The 17,113-nt window shown below is 39.8% G+C and overlaps 1 protein-coding gene across 15 annotated transcripts in view; it reads right to left on the bottom strand.

Annotated features, from left to right (window-relative positions):
- TNRC6B (trinucleotide repeat containing adaptor 6B) overlaps positions 1–17,113 on the bottom strand; it is a 241,986-nt gene that overhangs the window by 19,268 nt on the left and 205,605 nt on the right. For 8 of the 15 annotated variants that reach the window (XM_026017290.2, XM_026017291.2, XM_072741227.1 and 5 more), the window contains 5 exons: positions 16,632–16,677; positions 15,238–15,386; positions 9,735–9,860; positions 366–497; positions 27–122 (listed from right to left, as the gene is read on the bottom strand). In XM_026017290.2, the coding sequence (XP_025873075.1) occupies positions 27–122; positions 366–497; positions 9,735–9,860; positions 15,238–15,386; positions 16,632–16,677 (549 nt within the window). Of the gene's footprint in view, positions 1–26; positions 123–365; positions 498–9,734; positions 9,861–13,844; positions 14,016–15,237; positions 15,387–16,631; positions 16,678–17,113 lie in introns of all 15 variants that reach the window. The other 7 variants (XM_072741220.1, XM_026017289.2, XM_072741229.1 and 4 more) reach the window with 1 other exon arrangement.

The raw sequence follows: 17,113 nt of genomic DNA on the forward strand, positions 1-17,113 counted from the left end.
AGAGGGACCCTTTCAGTTCTGCTTACCTGCTGCTCTTGCTGCTGGCGCACAGCTTGAGAAAGCTTCCTCTGGTTCTGTAGCAACTGCTGCTGTTGCTGCTGCTGCAGGAGAAGCTGACATGCCTACAAAACAGGGAGGAGATACAGGAACAAAGTTTCCTAAGCTGTGCTTACTGAGACACTCGATGGGGTACTGCACCAAAGTGCAGTGGCTGAATCAAGTGTCTAAAGGGAAGTCCCACCAAGTTCCTGGTCCACTGGTGGCATTTAACACTTAAGCATGCATAAAACGAAGCAAATAAAAGTTAAATGGGAAAAAAAGCATATTATCGTTTTTTAGCTATAGGAGGAAAATCTGCCGCTTACCAACTGAAACTGGGGAATTTGTGGAAGCTGGCTCAGCATGGCAATCTGTTGAGGAGATAACTGGGGCCCCACATTGAAAAGACCTGGATTCAGGCCACTGTTGGGAAACTGCTTGAGCATGGAGGCAGAAACCTGGCAAGGAAAAAAAAAAAAGAAGATGCATCTTTCAGAACTTACCAAAATAAAACTTTTTTTTTCTGTAAAAAGGTCTTATTAGATCTAAAGCAAGCATCAACAGTTTTCCTTGAAAACTATTTGTGAAAAATATTAAATGATCAGGAGAAATACACTAACGTGTTAATAGTGGTTAATCTCTGAGCACTGAGATTGTAAGAGCTTTTAGGGGCGCCTGGCTGGGTCAGTCAGTGGAATGTGCAACTCTTGATTTGAGAGTTATAAGTTTGAGCCCCATGGGCAGAGATTACTTAAAGATAAAACCTTAAAAAAAAAAGAGTTTTTAAATTCTCTTCTTAGGCTTTCCAATTTTTCTACAATAAAAGTTATGAATTTGTAATCAGGAAGACTTCTGGAAGACAAAAAGTTTTATTGACAATATGATTTTTGCCTGAGAAATTGTTACTGGAAATGGAAACAAAATACATTAAACTTCATCAAGCTAATAAATAAAGGCCTAAAAGAAAGTATTTTGGGGGCAGCCTGGCTGGCTCAGAGGTTTAGTGCCGCCTTCAGTCCAGGGCCTGATCCTGAAGGCCTGGGATCGAGTCCCATATCAGGCTCCCTGCATGGAGCCTGCTTCTCCCTCTGCCTCTCTTTCTCTTTGTGTCTCTCATGAATAAGTAAATAAAATCTTAAAAAAAAAAGAATTTTTGTTATACAAATAAGAAAATATATTAACCTGTAAGTGACACTGGAGTTTCAGTTCATGACTTCTCATACCAGAGTTGCAGAGTAAAGGAGTCTAAAAGGCCAAATGACTCAACTGGCTCTTTCTCATGGTTTTCAGGAGTGAGCTAGGCTAGGCTACAGAACCTTCAGGGACAGAGAAAAGACCCCCTCCCACTGTTGGACTGCTCATCTAAGATGTTTTCACTGAGCTGAAATGAGTTTCCCTGCACTTTCATCCTCTGAACACAGTGAATCAGCTGGGACCATGGAAAACAAAATCTTTGGGTGGCACGTCACACACTGGTCGAGTTTAGTTCTGGAAGCTGATTGCACCGGCTGCCATTTCTAAGGTGAGCGACTCAGGACAAGTTACTTAGCCCTTCTGGTCCTCAATTTTCCTTTTTTTTTTTTTTTTTAAGATTTTATTTATTTATTCATGAGAGACAGAGAGACAGAGAGAGAGAGAGAGAGAGAGAGAGAGAGGCAGAGACACAGGTAGAGGGAGAAGCAGGCTCCATGCAAGGAGCCCGACGTGGGACTTGATCCCGGGTCTTCAGGATCACACCCTGGGCTGCAGGCGGCGCTGAACCGCTGCGCTACCGGGGCTGCCCCTCCATTTTCCTTATCTCCAAAATTAAAATAATATTAACTTTAGTGATTAAGGATTTTATGAGTTAATCCACAACAAAGGCTTAGAAATACACTCCATAAATGCTCATATTATTCCACAGGGGTGGCTCTTCAAATGTCTAGAGACAATTACAGTTCCTTATGCCTTATCTTCAGACTAAACACGATCAGTTCTTTCATGCATATCTCATCCAATTTCTCAATGGAGAGCTCAGAAAGTCATTTTCTAGAGTAGTCAAATAACAAGTAGACCTGACCATCACTAACTTAGCATTACTATTAAAAGCCAGACTTTTATTAACAATGACTGAGATCTCAGTTTTTTTGATGCTTGCATACTAACTCCCAACTCTCACACTAGCTTACTGTCAATTAAAATCTATCATATTTTATTTTATTTTTTATTTTTTTTCTATCATATTTTATTTTTTTTTCTTTTTTTTTTTTTTTATTTAATTTTTTTAAATTTTTATTTATTTATGATAGTCACAGAGAGAGAGAGAGAGGCAGAGACATAGGCAGAGGGAGAAGCAGGCTCCATGCACCGGGAGCCTGATGTGGGATTCGATCCCGGGTCTCCAGGATCGCGCCCTGGGCCAAAGGCAAGCGCCAAACCACTGCGCCACCCAGGGATCCCTTTTTTTTTTTCTATTATATTTTAAAATAGGTTTTGCTCTCCTATGTTATATTTAAGCAGCTGGGCTGAATTGTAATATATTTTATGATCTTAGAACTTACCTTATTTTTTTTTAAGATTTAGTTTTTAAAACGATTTAATTTTTAAAAAATATTTTATTTTTTCATGAGAGACACAAAGAGAGAGGCAGAGATATATGCAGAGGGAGAAGCAGGCTTCCCCAGGGAGCCTGACATGGGATTTGATCCCAGGATTCTGGGATCATAACCTGAGCTGAAGGCAGATACTTAACTGACTGAGACACCCAGGCTCCCCAATAACATATATATATTTAACCCAATATATCTAAATTATCGTTTCAACCTATAATCAGTGCTTAAAGACTATTATTAAAATTTTTACTTTTTTTTTCTTAAATACCAAGTCCCTCGTGCTGGCCATAAAACTGGTGCAAAGGCACAATGCACAGGGGTGGTGTGCTTGCTCTGAGCTCACATCTGCTAAGCGTCCAACTGTTAAAACAGAAAATCAAACAAGTGTTCTCACTGGTTGGCAACCCTCAGCATCTCTTAGAGAGTAGAGAGGAAACAGCTGGGAGAACTGTTACTTTAACCCAAAATACTTCCCCAAATGATGGCATTGATAGGTTAAGTGAAAGTGGCTGAAATCTTGGAATAAAATGAGTTGGTAAGCCCTGGACAGGAAATTTAAACCTAGATGTTTCTAGACTAGAAAGTATCAAAGGAAAGGTAGGCAAGTATTCTTGAGAATGTGGCAGAGATGGTGACTCAGAGCATTAATTTAACTCTGTTATGCTAAAGAAAGATACAGTGGGAAGACCCAGTGGGTCTTCTGATGAAAGCTTTCTGATGACTCAAATTTTAAAGGGGTATTTTCAAAAGATGGAAAGTAAGGGTAGCAAGCGAGGATGAGTATGTGTAAGTCATGTTGGGGGATTGCAACATAAAATAAATGGAGACTTGCAAAACAACAGGCAGATTAAAAGAGCCTTCAGAGTTTGGTTTAGTGTGGTTCTGGTGACTAGGAAAAGAATCACTGCTTTAGACTACTTAAATTTGTATTAAATGATTAAATGGAAATTAAGTTAAATTAAGTGAAAATAAAATTTTTACAGCTTTTGTCTTCTCCGTTAAGAACAAAGACGTTCAACCAAAAGGGTTAAGACAAATTAAATCCTACAACAGACAAAGAATTTGTGAAAGGAATCGCCAAGACCTTCTGTGATCTTTGAGGAAGTCTGGGGATCTTCAAGGGGAGTTTAATAATAACCCCTCCTCTTTCTTGCAGAAATCATGAATTTTTAAGACAAGATGAAGGCATGTGGGGCCAAAATATCCCCTTTACTACTGAGAAAGCTGATCTTGGAGAATGCAAGCTTCCTGATACCGAATTACAAACTTAGCCAGCAGTAACTAGAATGGGGCAATCCTCTCTATAGGTTTGCTGCCAGGAAGAAAGGGCAGGAGGCCCAGAGTATTATGAGCAAGGTGGGCACCTCTCCCCAACAAGAAGTGGGGAGAATGGGGAAGTTTTTAAAATAATTTTTGAAACAATAAATAAAGTGGCTTAAACACTGATGAACTTGGTACCAATTCTAGGCTAGATTCTAGACTAGATATCAAAAAGATGGCTTTTTGAGCACCTAAGAAATCAAGAACCATAAATTTGCTCAAAAGTCTTAACTCATTTTATCAATTAGTTAAAAAATCTTGGATTATAAGAAGATACAGTTGTCAAAATCTCTATTTTGACAAACTATTTGACAAGCTGTCTTTGTTTTAGACAAGATGTATAAATATAGGCTAAATGCTAAAACAGTTGTGTGGATTAGTAAATGACTATTCCCAGCCCAATCACTTTCAAGTCAGAAAGAAATTTTTACTGACATACTACTAGATTATCCTCAGCTCTATCAACTCCAATTCCCATCAATGACCAGATAGGGAAACACAAACTGGGAACAAGTTGAATAACAGATCAGAAAAGAATCTGGTGGAGTGACTTGTTAATAAGTTAAAATATAATATTCATGGGGTGCCTGGCTGGCTCATATTGGTGAGGCATGCAACTCTTGATCTCAGGGTTGTGACTTTGAGCCCCACATTGGGTGTAGAGATTTCTTTTAAAAATATTTCAATCTGGGGCACCTGGGTGGCTCAGTCATTTAAGCATCCAACTCTTGATTTCTGCTCAGATAATGATCTGTATTGGGTGTAGAGCCTGCTTAAGATTCTTTCTCCCTCCTGCACTCACACACTCTCTCTCTTAAAAAATTTTTTAAATTGCGAAGCCTTGAGTATCTATCTGCCTTCAGCTCCCATAGACAGATTCGACTACCTGCTCAAGGGGAAGCCTGCTTCTCCCTCTCCCTCTGCCTGTCAAATAAACAAAATCTTAAAAAAAAATTATATATACATATATAAAATAAAAAAAAAATTTTACCTGTTTCTTTTATCTTTTGAAATGTGGCTACCAAAAACTTTATACTCCATTATGTGGTTTGTGTTATATTTCTATGGAATAGTGCTATTCCTAGGCCATCAGCATTGTTTCTAATTTCCTTTCTAAAGGGAAAAGACTCTATGATTCATGGGAAATCTACTCTGCTTATTTTGTTTTCCAACCTGCTGGCCTCCAAAATAAATAGCCATTGTCTGAGCTTTCCTTTCTTCCCACTTCTAAGTTCAGTTTTAAAAACTCTACTGAACAAATCAACTAGTCTCTTGATCAACCCATTTCTCTTGAGTCTTGAGAATGTATGCTGTCCTTTGCCAAGAGCCCGTTCTTCCCGCCCACCTCCAATATTCCTCTCCCTTGAAATTAGCTAAAGAAACCACCACTCAAAGTAAAACATGCGTATGATCCATCAGTACCCTAGGAAACAAATTCATCCTAGGAGACAAATATAGGAATATTCATAGCAGCGCTGCTCGTAATAGCAGAAATCTGGAAACTACCCAAATGTCTACTGGTAGTGGAAGAGATAAATGATGGTGTATTCATGTAACCGAACCGAGTACTATATGAACCACAACTGCCCAAATCAACAGGGGGAAATCTTAGAAACGCTATTAAGCGAAAAAAGTCAGAGAAGGCTATATCTTGCATGTTTTTGTTACATAAAAGGCAAAACCAAACTATACTGTTTCAAGACAGACAAATACAGAAAAGACTAGAAAGAAATGTTAACACAAGGCGTTTTTAATCTTTAAATTTAATTTGAATGCTAGCATCTCACATGTGCCATAAATTGACAGTCATAAAGACTATAAAGGTTATCTTTGAGGACTTCCTGTTTAGCTTTACCCAACTTTTCACTTCCCCAGACTACACATGCACTGTCCTTCTCCAATGAATACAAAAGGACCAGAGAGAAGCACCACTAGGCTTCTGGCAAATGGCTACTCATGCTTGGGCTGCAGAGTAATTAAAGTGCAGGTTTGCACATTCCCATAGCAGGGAGTTAATTATTCTGGCTTAAAAGCCCTTCAATCTCCAGCTGGGTTGGATAAAGGGAAGATCTAGTTGGAGTCAATATGGCATTTAACGAAGCACTGCAGGTGCAAAATGACAGCAATTTTAAAGCAAGACAAAAGCCTGATAGAATATGTTACTTTCTGAATATTTGAGCAACAGGAGGAAAAAGGCAAGGTAGAAACCCAAGACCTGGAACATCTGTAACAAATCTTTTTTTTTTTCTTTGTAACAAATCTTAAAGATGTGTTCCAATATCTTCTTTCTATGTTCACATTAAATCTGACTGCCTTTATTATTATTATTTTTTTTAAGATTTGTTTATTTATTCGTGAGACACACAGAGAAAGGCAGAGACACAGGCAGAGGGAGAAGCAGACTCCATGCAGGGAGCCCGACCTGGGACTTGATCCCAGGTCTCCAGGATCACACCCTGAACCAAAGGCAGACGCTCAATCGCTCAACCGCTGAGCCACCCGGGCATCCCTGACTGCCTTTAATAAGGCAGTTAAAATAGATGTAAAATTTGATATTATTTATCAAAAAATTTAAAGTGTTCATGTCCCTTGACCTATAAATTTCATTCTGGGCAACTAAGTTTGGAAATAATGTGGGCACAGATCTATGTACAAGATTGCATGTATGATCTACTGATGGGGCGCTTGGGTGGCTTAGTTGGTTAAGTGTTTGCCTTCAGCTCAGGTCATGATCTTGGGGTCTGAGATTGAGCCCCATGTTGGGCTCCCTGCTCAGCGGGGAGTCTGCTTCTCCCCCTCTCACTGTCTCTCCCCTCTGCTCATATGCATGCTCTCTCTGTTGAATAAATAAATAAAACATTTTTAAAAAAAGATCTATGGATAAAGGTTTCTCTATTACATTATTTATAACTGAAAAATTAGAAACAATTTAATATCCAATAATGGGGAAGAGAATGTTTCAGGAGGTCAAAATAAGTCTACCTGATAGAACATTATACCTTCTTCATTAAGAATAATCCACAAGGGCACCTGGGTGGCTCAGCTGGTTAAGCGTCTGCCTTTCTTTGGCTCACATCATGATCTTGGACTCATGATCTTGGACTCCCAGGATCAAACCCCATATCAGGCTCCCTGCTCAGTGGGGAGTCTGCTTCTCCCTCTGCTCCTCACCCAGCTCCTGCTCTCACTCTGTTTTTCTCTCTTTCACATTAATAAGGAAAAAAATATATATATATTGAAAAAAAATGATCAACAGGAAAACTACATTGTAACAGGGAAAATACTAAGTATGATAGAAAGGTAACAGAAACAGCAGGATACAGTGATCATGAATGTCATTATGTGAAAAGCATGCCTGTACATGAACAGTCTGAATAGTGGATTTTGTAAAAATAATCCCTATCATTGCATCGGGGTCAGGGGTTCTTGGAAGAAATTTTTCCATTATCCAAACTTTAAGTGTGGTATATTGCCTTTACGTAAAGAAAAAAAAATTTGAGCTAACTCAAGTGCCTTGTTTTTTAAAATATGGAAATGTGAGGGGGGGGAACCAAAGTTTCCATTGTTTAATATTCTGCCCCCACTATGCATCAAATAAACATTAACCACATTATGCTAAATATACAAATCTCAAAAACATAGAACACAAATACTTTTCTACACAGAGCAGATACTTTGGCCATAAAGAGACTGGCAGCCCTTAAGTCTCAGACTAAGTTAACTATGCTTTTCCTAACAATTCTACTTTTTAAACCATTCTGAAATGCATCTTCCCATGACTTGACATCTATTTACTCAAAATACGTGCCCTGCACAGTTTGTAGATATTCAGGATCCAGCAGTGAACAAAGCAGACACAGACTCTGCCACTGGGAAGCCCAAGAGTGCTGGTGCCGTACTGTACACAGCTTGGCTGGGGAGAGCCACTCTGACAAGGTGCCACTGCAGCAGATCTGAAGGAGGTGCAGATGGCGCCCCATGGAGACCTGCGAGAAGAGCAGTAGTGCTTGGTGCCCTAGAGCGAGCTGACTGGAGAGGCCAGATCTAACGGTAGGGAGGGTGGCAGGTGTGTGTGTGTGGGACACCAGGAGCATCGAGAGCCACAGTAAAGAGCTGGCTTTGTGTTCTTAGTGAGAGAGGGAGTCATGAGAGGACAAAGTAGTAACATGATTGACCTTTAGCTTTCTGTGATGCTACAAAAGCTTCCTATCTGGACTATTCATTCAGTAGCCACCAACCAGGTGTGGCTATTTAACTTTAAATCAGTTAAAGCTTCCGTTCTCCAGTTCCACTGGTTGCATTTCAAGTGCTCAGGTGGCTGAGGGCTACCCTGGACCGTGTGGTTTGAGAGGCTCGGTCAGAATGCTGAGTGGAGAATAGACTGGAGGCAGGCAGGTGCTGGATGAAGCCAGACCAGTCCGGAGGCCATTTCTGAGAGAGAAACAGTGGTTCCCTGCCTTGGGTCATGTTAGAGGAGGCAGTAGAAAATGACCAGATTCGGGACAGAGTTCTGAAGGGGGATTTGTTGATGGACTGGATGTGAGCTGAGGGGACTCCCCACTAGCTCTAACTAAGATCTGTGGCCTGAGCACCTGCAGGGCGGGAGTGCCATTTACTTGGAGGAAGATGATGTTTTAGAGGGGAATATGGGAGGAAATCACAAGTTCTGTTTTGGATATGCCAAATTGAAGTGCCTATAAGGCATCCTAATAGAGATGGCCAGAAGTCTGTGGAATTAAGAGGAGAGATCTGGGCTAAAGACATCATCTTGGAACTGTCAGTATTTAGAGTCATTCACTGGGTGAAATCACCCAGCCAGTGGCTGTAGGATGTTGAGAAGAGGGTCCAGGGCTCAGACTGGAGCTCTCTGATGTTGAATGTTGGGGAGGTAAGGAGGAGCTTGTAAAGGAGAGGGACAAGGAAAGGTGGGTGGGAAATGACTATACAAGGTGTCCAAAAGCCAAATGAATGAAAGCCTCCTTCAGTCGGGAGGGCGTGATCAACTACGTCAGATGCTGCTGATATGCCGAGTCAGAAGAGACTGGAGACTGGTGACCAGACCACAATATTCCACAACACAAAGGCCACCTGTGCCTGTCATAGCGTCTTAATTCTCACTGCCACCACCTTACTTGGACTCTTGTGCTAGCTTTGTAATCGGCTCCTTTGCTCCAGTAAGTCTGCCATTCAAACGTATCTCTACATTACTGTCACTGTTATTTTTCTAAAACATAGGTTTTCCTACATTGCCACTCAGCTGAAAACTCTTGCCCAACACCACATTATCTATGGCAACAGTAGCTAAACTTTAGGGTGCTGATAAAAATCGCCACGGGGTGACTAGTTCCCAACTCCCAGGATTTTGTCTCCATAGAGTGGGGGAGACCTAGGAACTCAAATAAGTGAATAAAATCTTTAAAAATGAATAAATAAATAAAAATCTTTGGTTTTTAACAAATTTTATTTACTTACTTGAGAGAAAAAGAGACTGCACAAGCACAGGGAGCAGCAGAGCAAGAGGGAGAAACAAGCTTCTCACTGAGCAGGGAGCCCAATATGGGACTCAATACCAGGACCCTTGGATCACGACCCAAGCCAAAGGCAGATGCTTAACTGAGCCACCCAGGTGCCCCTAAATAAATAAAAATCTTGATCTGGATTCTTTACACTTTAGACATTTAGGTAACTATTATTCCTTTTAGGCCCACAAAATCTTCCAGTTGGCAACTGGTAACTACCTGGATGGGCTTTATTGCTGAATTGTGGAAACATAAAATTGCTTACCTGGGGGGAAATAAACTGGGGAGGCACTTGCGCCCGGAGATTAGGAGAAGAATTTAGTGGCTGCACTGGTGTGTGCATACCTCTCGATTGTGCTGTGCTATTTCCAAACAAACCATGATTGCCACCCTGTAAATATAACAGCAACAGTAAGGCTTTTTGTTAATGTAAGAAAATGCAAAAAAGAAACAGTTGGTTTTCTATCCTTCAGAAGTATACCCTGTGTTCCATGGAATCTCAGAATTTTATAACTGAAAAGTTCCTGGTCTTGGAATACTTGGGAAAATTATTCAAATGAAATCATGCACATAGCACCACCACCCCTGCAGTCTGATGTACTCTATAACTGAAAGGGTAAAATCTGGTCAAATGTTTTAAAAAAGTACTATTTTTTCTTTTTGTAACTGAAAGGTATAGGCAATATAATGTTTATTTCAACTTCTCTTTCTCTAACAATAAATTCACCAAATTTATTCTCAAGTCCAATAATCTGAGCTCCATCTTGAAAGGCACCTGAGTATAAATGCAGGCTTCTAAGTAATATCAGCTAAACACTAGGACATTAATATCTCCGAACTGATTGATTAGTTCAATCACAGAATCAGTGCCACCAAATTGTAGCCTACGTCCATGGGAACATTACTCCAGATCCGAACACCCTTTCTTGTCTGGGTCTGCTTGACCCCTTCTTTGCTAGGTGATAAAATCTAAATCAAGAGTGAGATTTAAAAAATAAAAATAAAATTAAAAAGCAGAAAAGGCAAAAAGTGAAAAACCATTACAGGGACACCAAAAAACCCATTACTCACCTGTAACTTCTCATTCCAATGTATGAATATTAGTCTGGTTAAAAATAAGCTTAATTCCCTGATTTCTGGAGGACCAACTCACTGGAGCACTTCTAGACTATTCTAATCAAAGAGCTATAGAAAACTGGGCTTTATGACCCTTCTGTTCGGACTTGTTTTAAGCCAAGAAAAACCCTTTCAGCAAAGAATTTGTATTTGACAAGTTGATACTGTTCCCTCTGTCTGAGGAAAGATTCTCCACCATCTTCACTGGGCCTCTTTGAGGCCCAGCTCAGAGGTCATCCTTATAGAGGAAGTCTTCCCCAAACCTTCTTCCTCATTTCATATTCAAATTAACTGAGCCCACCTGTATGTTCTCAAAACGCTTTCAACACTCTTTGATAGCAACCATCAGCAAGTCATATTCATTTTCCATTCTGTCTTTCCACCATCAGCTTAATACTTTCCTTCTTTGTAGTCCTAGAACTTAGTAAAATCCTAGTCTGTAGGATGCAAAACATCATGACCCACCAATTCTATATACTTGACAACATCTCACTTAGTGAAGACAGCTGCACCACTGCTTATACCAAGTATATGTATTCTGAACTGAAGTCACCATCTTCTCCCTGACATGGTGTGGATTAAGGTAATTTTAAAGAATTCTATAACAGCACCATTAAGTTCTAGAACACTAAAGATACCCCAATGGTTTAATGATTCAAAATAGATTAAGGGATTGCTACTGGGAAATTAATGAACTTAAAAGCACTGAAAATAAAAATGGCTATGAACGTAAAGTAGAAAAGGCAATCAAAATCTGTATATCTCATATAACAAAATCAAAGATCCACCATGAATTTTAAATCTCCCAAAAGACTGTTTAAACATGAAAAGACCTTTAATTCTACAAGCTATAATGTCTCCACTTCCCCCGTCTTACTAATAATCATCAAACTGTCACTCTAAGGTGACATGGTTTGGCTCTAACTTTTCTGAGATCTTGATAGTTGGCAGCTTCCCTACTGATCATTCTCAAGAACACAGGAATGTCTGTTTCGCTGAGAATGTTCTGCTAAAATCATTCTCACACTTTACTATCAAAGTAATGACCTAGTTATCAGATGCTAATGATTCATGGTAGGGTCCTTGGATGGTGGGATTTCTGGTAGCTGAAGTCCTTGCCAGAATTCATGTTTTAAAAAGTCCAAAACTGCTCTGTGAGGACCATATTAAATTCTAACCTCTCTTTTGGAAAGAAATATTAGAAGGAATTTGCCTTTTTTTAGTTTTTTAAAAATTAGGCCCTACTGCACATTCTCAGTGGACAGATGTCATGCTGCCCCATCGCCCAGAGGTTTTAGGTTATCTTTATCAAGTGTCTCTAAAGTCATATCAAGCCCAATGATAGATATGTCTGATATGGATAATAGTACAGATGAGTCAACAGGAATCTATCAAAAAACACCTTCTCTCTTTTTAAATATGGAATGTTGGCACTGCTACTCATTTTTTTGACTATTCTGCACAGTAATACATTTAGTGGCAATCACACACAATTTTTTTAAAAAACTGTATTTAGAAATTAGGAAAATGGTCATCAAATGCTTCTATATAAGTTTATGGCTTCTACATATGTTAATGTTTATCTGGTTATTTCCATTTTTTAAAATACGGTTATTCCTAGAGCTCCACTGTTGTATATAAAGCCCCTAAATAAAAACCCTTTTACAGTGACCTGAATCCTAGTATTTATTGGTGATATCTGCCTCAACTATTTCCAAACTGACTGAAAATCTGTCACTTGAAAATAAAAATCTTACATTTTAATTTTTAATTATGAAGTATATTAAGTCTGCATGAAAATGGCATAAAAGAACCATGACCATATTTACATAAAACGTGTACCCATTAGATTCACAATGGACTTTGTAGCAATCCATTTTTAGGATTAAAAACACCCAAAGAGGAATGATCTTTTCTTAGAGTCCAGTGCTGGCTACTATGGCTGGTCTATTATACTAAAAATTATATACTAAAGGCTTTTGATAAATGTGCAATCCTGTAGGCGTCTGTAATCATCATTAATCAAGAGAGGTAGGACTGTTTTATATTTTCTATACCTCAGTCCGAAACAAATGAGCTGCCCAAAACCATGGATATAATTATTTCTTCTCTGTTTATATAAGCAATACATGTCTATGTCCTCTGTGGAAACATTAAGAAAAAGAATGAAATATAAAAAAAGAAAACAAGAAATTACCCGTAACGCCCAAACTAGAAAAACCAACTGAACACATGGACATTATATGATCCATTTTTAAAATGTGCTAAAGCAATAATCAGAAAGCATATGAAAGACCTGTGTGCACCTGGAGGACTATGGTGTGGAGGACTAAAGGTGTTTTATATATCTTTTCACTTGTAATGTGAAAGTCAGCATGTGGAAACAAAATAGATATAATAATTAAATGTCCTTCCATGACATCCTAAGGTGAGAGTCACAGTGACAGGTCAGTGGTCACAGTACTGTGGCTAGGAATATATCATCAGTCACCATTCACAAGGGAATTGTCTCCAAATTCCTGGTTTTCTCCCCGGCAACCACCCTGGAGCTGCTGTGGGGGGACAGAGGCCAGCAGTGCTGCATCAGGCCTATGAAGGTGAGGGGGCCTCAGGGGCCAGCCCTGCCAGTTTGGCTCTTGGTGCAGAGCCCCTCCCAGGAGGACTGAGGCCACCCCTATGAAACGGGCAGCTCCAGGCTAGATGGAACCACCATGTCTGAGTAACATCCAGGCTTCCCAAAGCTCTTCTATCAAATTACCTCTGCCTGGGTAATGATTGTATTTTAACTTAAAGACACTAGATTTTAAGATGCTGTAAAACTCAAGTATTTACTCTTACTAGTTTTGCTGCTATTTTCTAATTAGAAGTTTTACTAAATCAAAAGGACTTCAAAAGTATCACTTGCCATTCAATCTAATGTCAAGAATGGCAAATTCGTTGCTAAGTTAGATGACGTAAAGTACCTATGTAGCCTCCTTAACATTTTCCTAAGCCAGTTTATTAGTTAACTTCTTAAATGTGAACTTAGGACCAAAAATGAGAAGACGAAAGAAACAAATTTAAAATAAAATCCATGTTGAGAAAATATGAAGAGAGATGGGTTCTACGGGCTGAGAGATCTAAAGCCTATACTTAGTATCATTCTGTGCATTCAGTAATCAACAAATTTCCCAAGACAGACAAATGATGCAATGAACTGCAGACCAGGGCCAAGGCAAGGCCACAGTCAAGCAGTTATAAATTTGAGAGGCCTCCTTACTTGTCTAGCAGCGAAGTTTTGGGGGTTGAGCCCTGTGCCGATTGCTCCAAGGCTGACGTTGGGTAGTGTGGAACCAGAGGGAGACAGCTTGTAGCTGGGAGAAGGGGAGAAGGGAGAGCAGGGAGCCTCATCCCCAAGGCACCCATCTTGATTGGAGAAAGGCAAAGTCAGCTGAAAAGTAGTAGGAGTTAGCCAATCACAATGAGTGTTGGTTAGTGAAGCAACAGAATGCAAGAAGGGACAAGAGAGAAACACTAGGAACAAACAGAGTTAGAGTGTATTAGCAATAAACGAGGATGGAATTTGGATCTGATCAGAGTCATCACACTTGGCCCAACAGACACCATCTGTCATCTCTGATATGGATTTTTTCTTATCCTCTAAGTAACACATTCTGTCCATTGCACTAAGATAAAAATTGCCAGACTCTGAATTTTTATGTATCTAATATTGATTACTCTATGTGGCTGCTGAAACAAAAGCCAGAGTAATCTTATGAATCTGTTGCTGCCTGAAACAGCATTATCAGTAACGTCAAAAATTTGCCAGATCTAAAACTTTTTTTTTAATTTTTTTTTTTTTTTAGATTTTATTTATTTATTCATGGGAGACACAGGCAGAGGGAGAAGCAGGCTCCATGCAGGGAGCCTGACGTAGGACTCAATCCTGGGACTCCAAGATCACGCCCTGGGCTGAAGGCGGAGCTAAACCGCTGAGCCACCCAGGCTGCCCAAACTTTTGGTTTTTATTGCTTTCTGAAGACCAGGGCCATGACAAATCAGTATTCTGCATCAAGGAATTATTTCCTCCAATTGGAAAGACAAGAATCAAAAACAAATAGGTATTCATGACTTCTATAAATCAGGTTGAGAATTTGAACAGTATACCATTATAACTCAAAATAGGTCACTAGAGAAATGGAGAAAGAACAAAGGAACTCTCTTAGAAACATCAAAAGAGAAAGTTCTGGAACATCTTAACAAAGCTAGAAGGGAAGGCCTTGGGAGATACGAATTATCTGCACAATATCCCAAATTTAATTTCTCACTGTATAGCAGCAGAATAAATTGGTCTCTAAAATTTCTTCCACACATTTCGCATTCCCACTATAAAAAGTCAGACCATTTATTTCCCCCTTCCAAACTTCATAAAATTTCTAAAAACTCAGACCTTCTTCATAATACTCACATACTAAAGACAGATGGTTCTAGCTTCTGCCTAGTCACCTGTTGACATCAACTGTTTTCATGCCAACACTTAAATGCAGGTGATGTTTATGTTTTTGCTCATTAATTAATTCAGTGACTCTGTGCTTCCTCCTGGAATCAATTATCAAAAGAACAAATGGGAACCAAAGTGGTTCGCATGAATTATCTTAAAGGATTTGACTCACCTTCTCGAAATAAGGCCCACTATCTGTGGTTCCCATGTCTTTGGAATTAGGTGGACGGAACCCAGATCGATCCTTCCTCATGATATCATTAAAATCCCCGAGATTCATCGCTCGCTTGTCCACGTCAAATTTTTTATCTGGAAGGCTCCCTGAAAAGTAACACAGAAGTGAAAGTTTCAAGAACAAATATCTCCCTCATGATGGGGGTGGGGGGGTACCGGTCCCATTCTTCTCCCTGAGGTGCTGGGCATAAGACCATGAGGGATCTTCTTGGTTCAGGCCCCCAGGGGCACGTGTGGATCCTTTTGTTCCTTCTTAAAACACTTGTGTCGGTTGTAGCTTGTTTTCAATGGAAGATTGAAAGAGAGATTTAGGGCCAACCTGGTAAAAATCTGACTAAAAAAATAGTTCCACTGGTTATTGACATGTTTGATGACTACAACTCACTCATAAAATCAAATGCACTTCGTGAGAGTTTGTCTCCTGCTGCTGTTTTAGCTTCTGCTAGATAAATGGGTGGGGCTGTGACACAGTTATTGAGAATAAAAAGGCCTAAGAGGCATAGCTGTTGCCCTAGAATTTAAAACTTAGAGTTGAGAACTCTAAGAACAACAGATTTCCCAAGTACCATGACTACTACTCCTTTTCTTCACAGCTCTGGAAATTTGCTATTATACACTGACATGATCAGTGCCCCTGGAAACTCATTTTTTCGTCACTCTTAGATTTTAAAATATCATAGATCAGACTATCTCCCTTATGACCTAGGATTATTTTCCTTTTTCCTTGGTTTGATTCTTTTATCACCTCAAGGTGAGTAATAGCATCATGGTGACGATCCCACAGACTAAGGGCTGACATGGCAACTGCTCCACTTAGGGTGGGAGAACTCGTCAAAAATCAAACATTCCAGTGCAGACAGGACTACCAACCTGAGAACAGAGTCTGGCAGGGCCACAGACATACTTTGGCCACACACTAGTTTTTAAAATCTGAATTAGTTTCCAATATTTAAGAATCAGGATGTCAATTTATGTCTGAATTTCTGGCCTCGCTCGCCAACTGGAAGCTCTGACCAAGCTGAACCCTTACTCTCCATGGCAACAACTGTTAAGGCCAGAGCAAGGCTGATTCCTTTATCCTGGAGATGGTACATATTCCCCCGACAGCTAACCAGTGGCCTCCAACTCCCAATTTCTTATACCTGGTACATGACACTCATTTCGTTACTTTCCTGGATCCTGCAACTATTTGAGTTTTCAACCCCTACCTAGTGTCCAGGATGGTCCTTTATGTCTGCTGAATGGCACCCATCCCAACTCAAGCTGAGCAGGGATCCAATATGACATCATTAATCACAATATACCCATTCATATTAGTAGAGTGATACACACCTACAGACAAATCCATTTTGCTGCCTGGATTATCTTCAGTTTGACTCTGAAAAAGAAGCAACAGGGAGGGAGGATTAAAGGTTTGAATTCGCAACATCTGTATGAGAGAGATAAAAAAAAATGGCATTATTTACATGAGAGTTGTGGCATACTATTGGTACTCTACATGGTCCTTTGATATAAACCTTATACTGGAATGAAGACAAGATCACTGATGATGTGACTAATTTGATTGCCTATGGTGTCTATATTCCCACATTCAATTTTCACATAGAATTAGCTTCAGTAACTCTATGGACAGAGCAATAGCTAAATAGCTGCTTAGAGAAATAAGTTCCAGTCGGCTCAGGATCAAATTCCACGAGTGTCAGCCAAATGATGACAACCTCTTCTCGTGACTTGTCCAGTCATCAAATCTGGAAATGTGCAGCCAAGTCAAGCTATCTGTCTTTTGGCAACTAGGGACGGGGTGTCCCACAATG

The sequence above is a fragment of the Vulpes vulpes genome, chromosome 16, assembly GCF_048418805.1.
Source record: "Vulpes vulpes isolate BD-2025 chromosome 16, VulVul3, whole genome shotgun sequence".
Lineage (NCBI taxonomy): Eukaryota > Metazoa > Chordata > Mammalia > Carnivora > Canidae > Vulpes > Vulpes vulpes.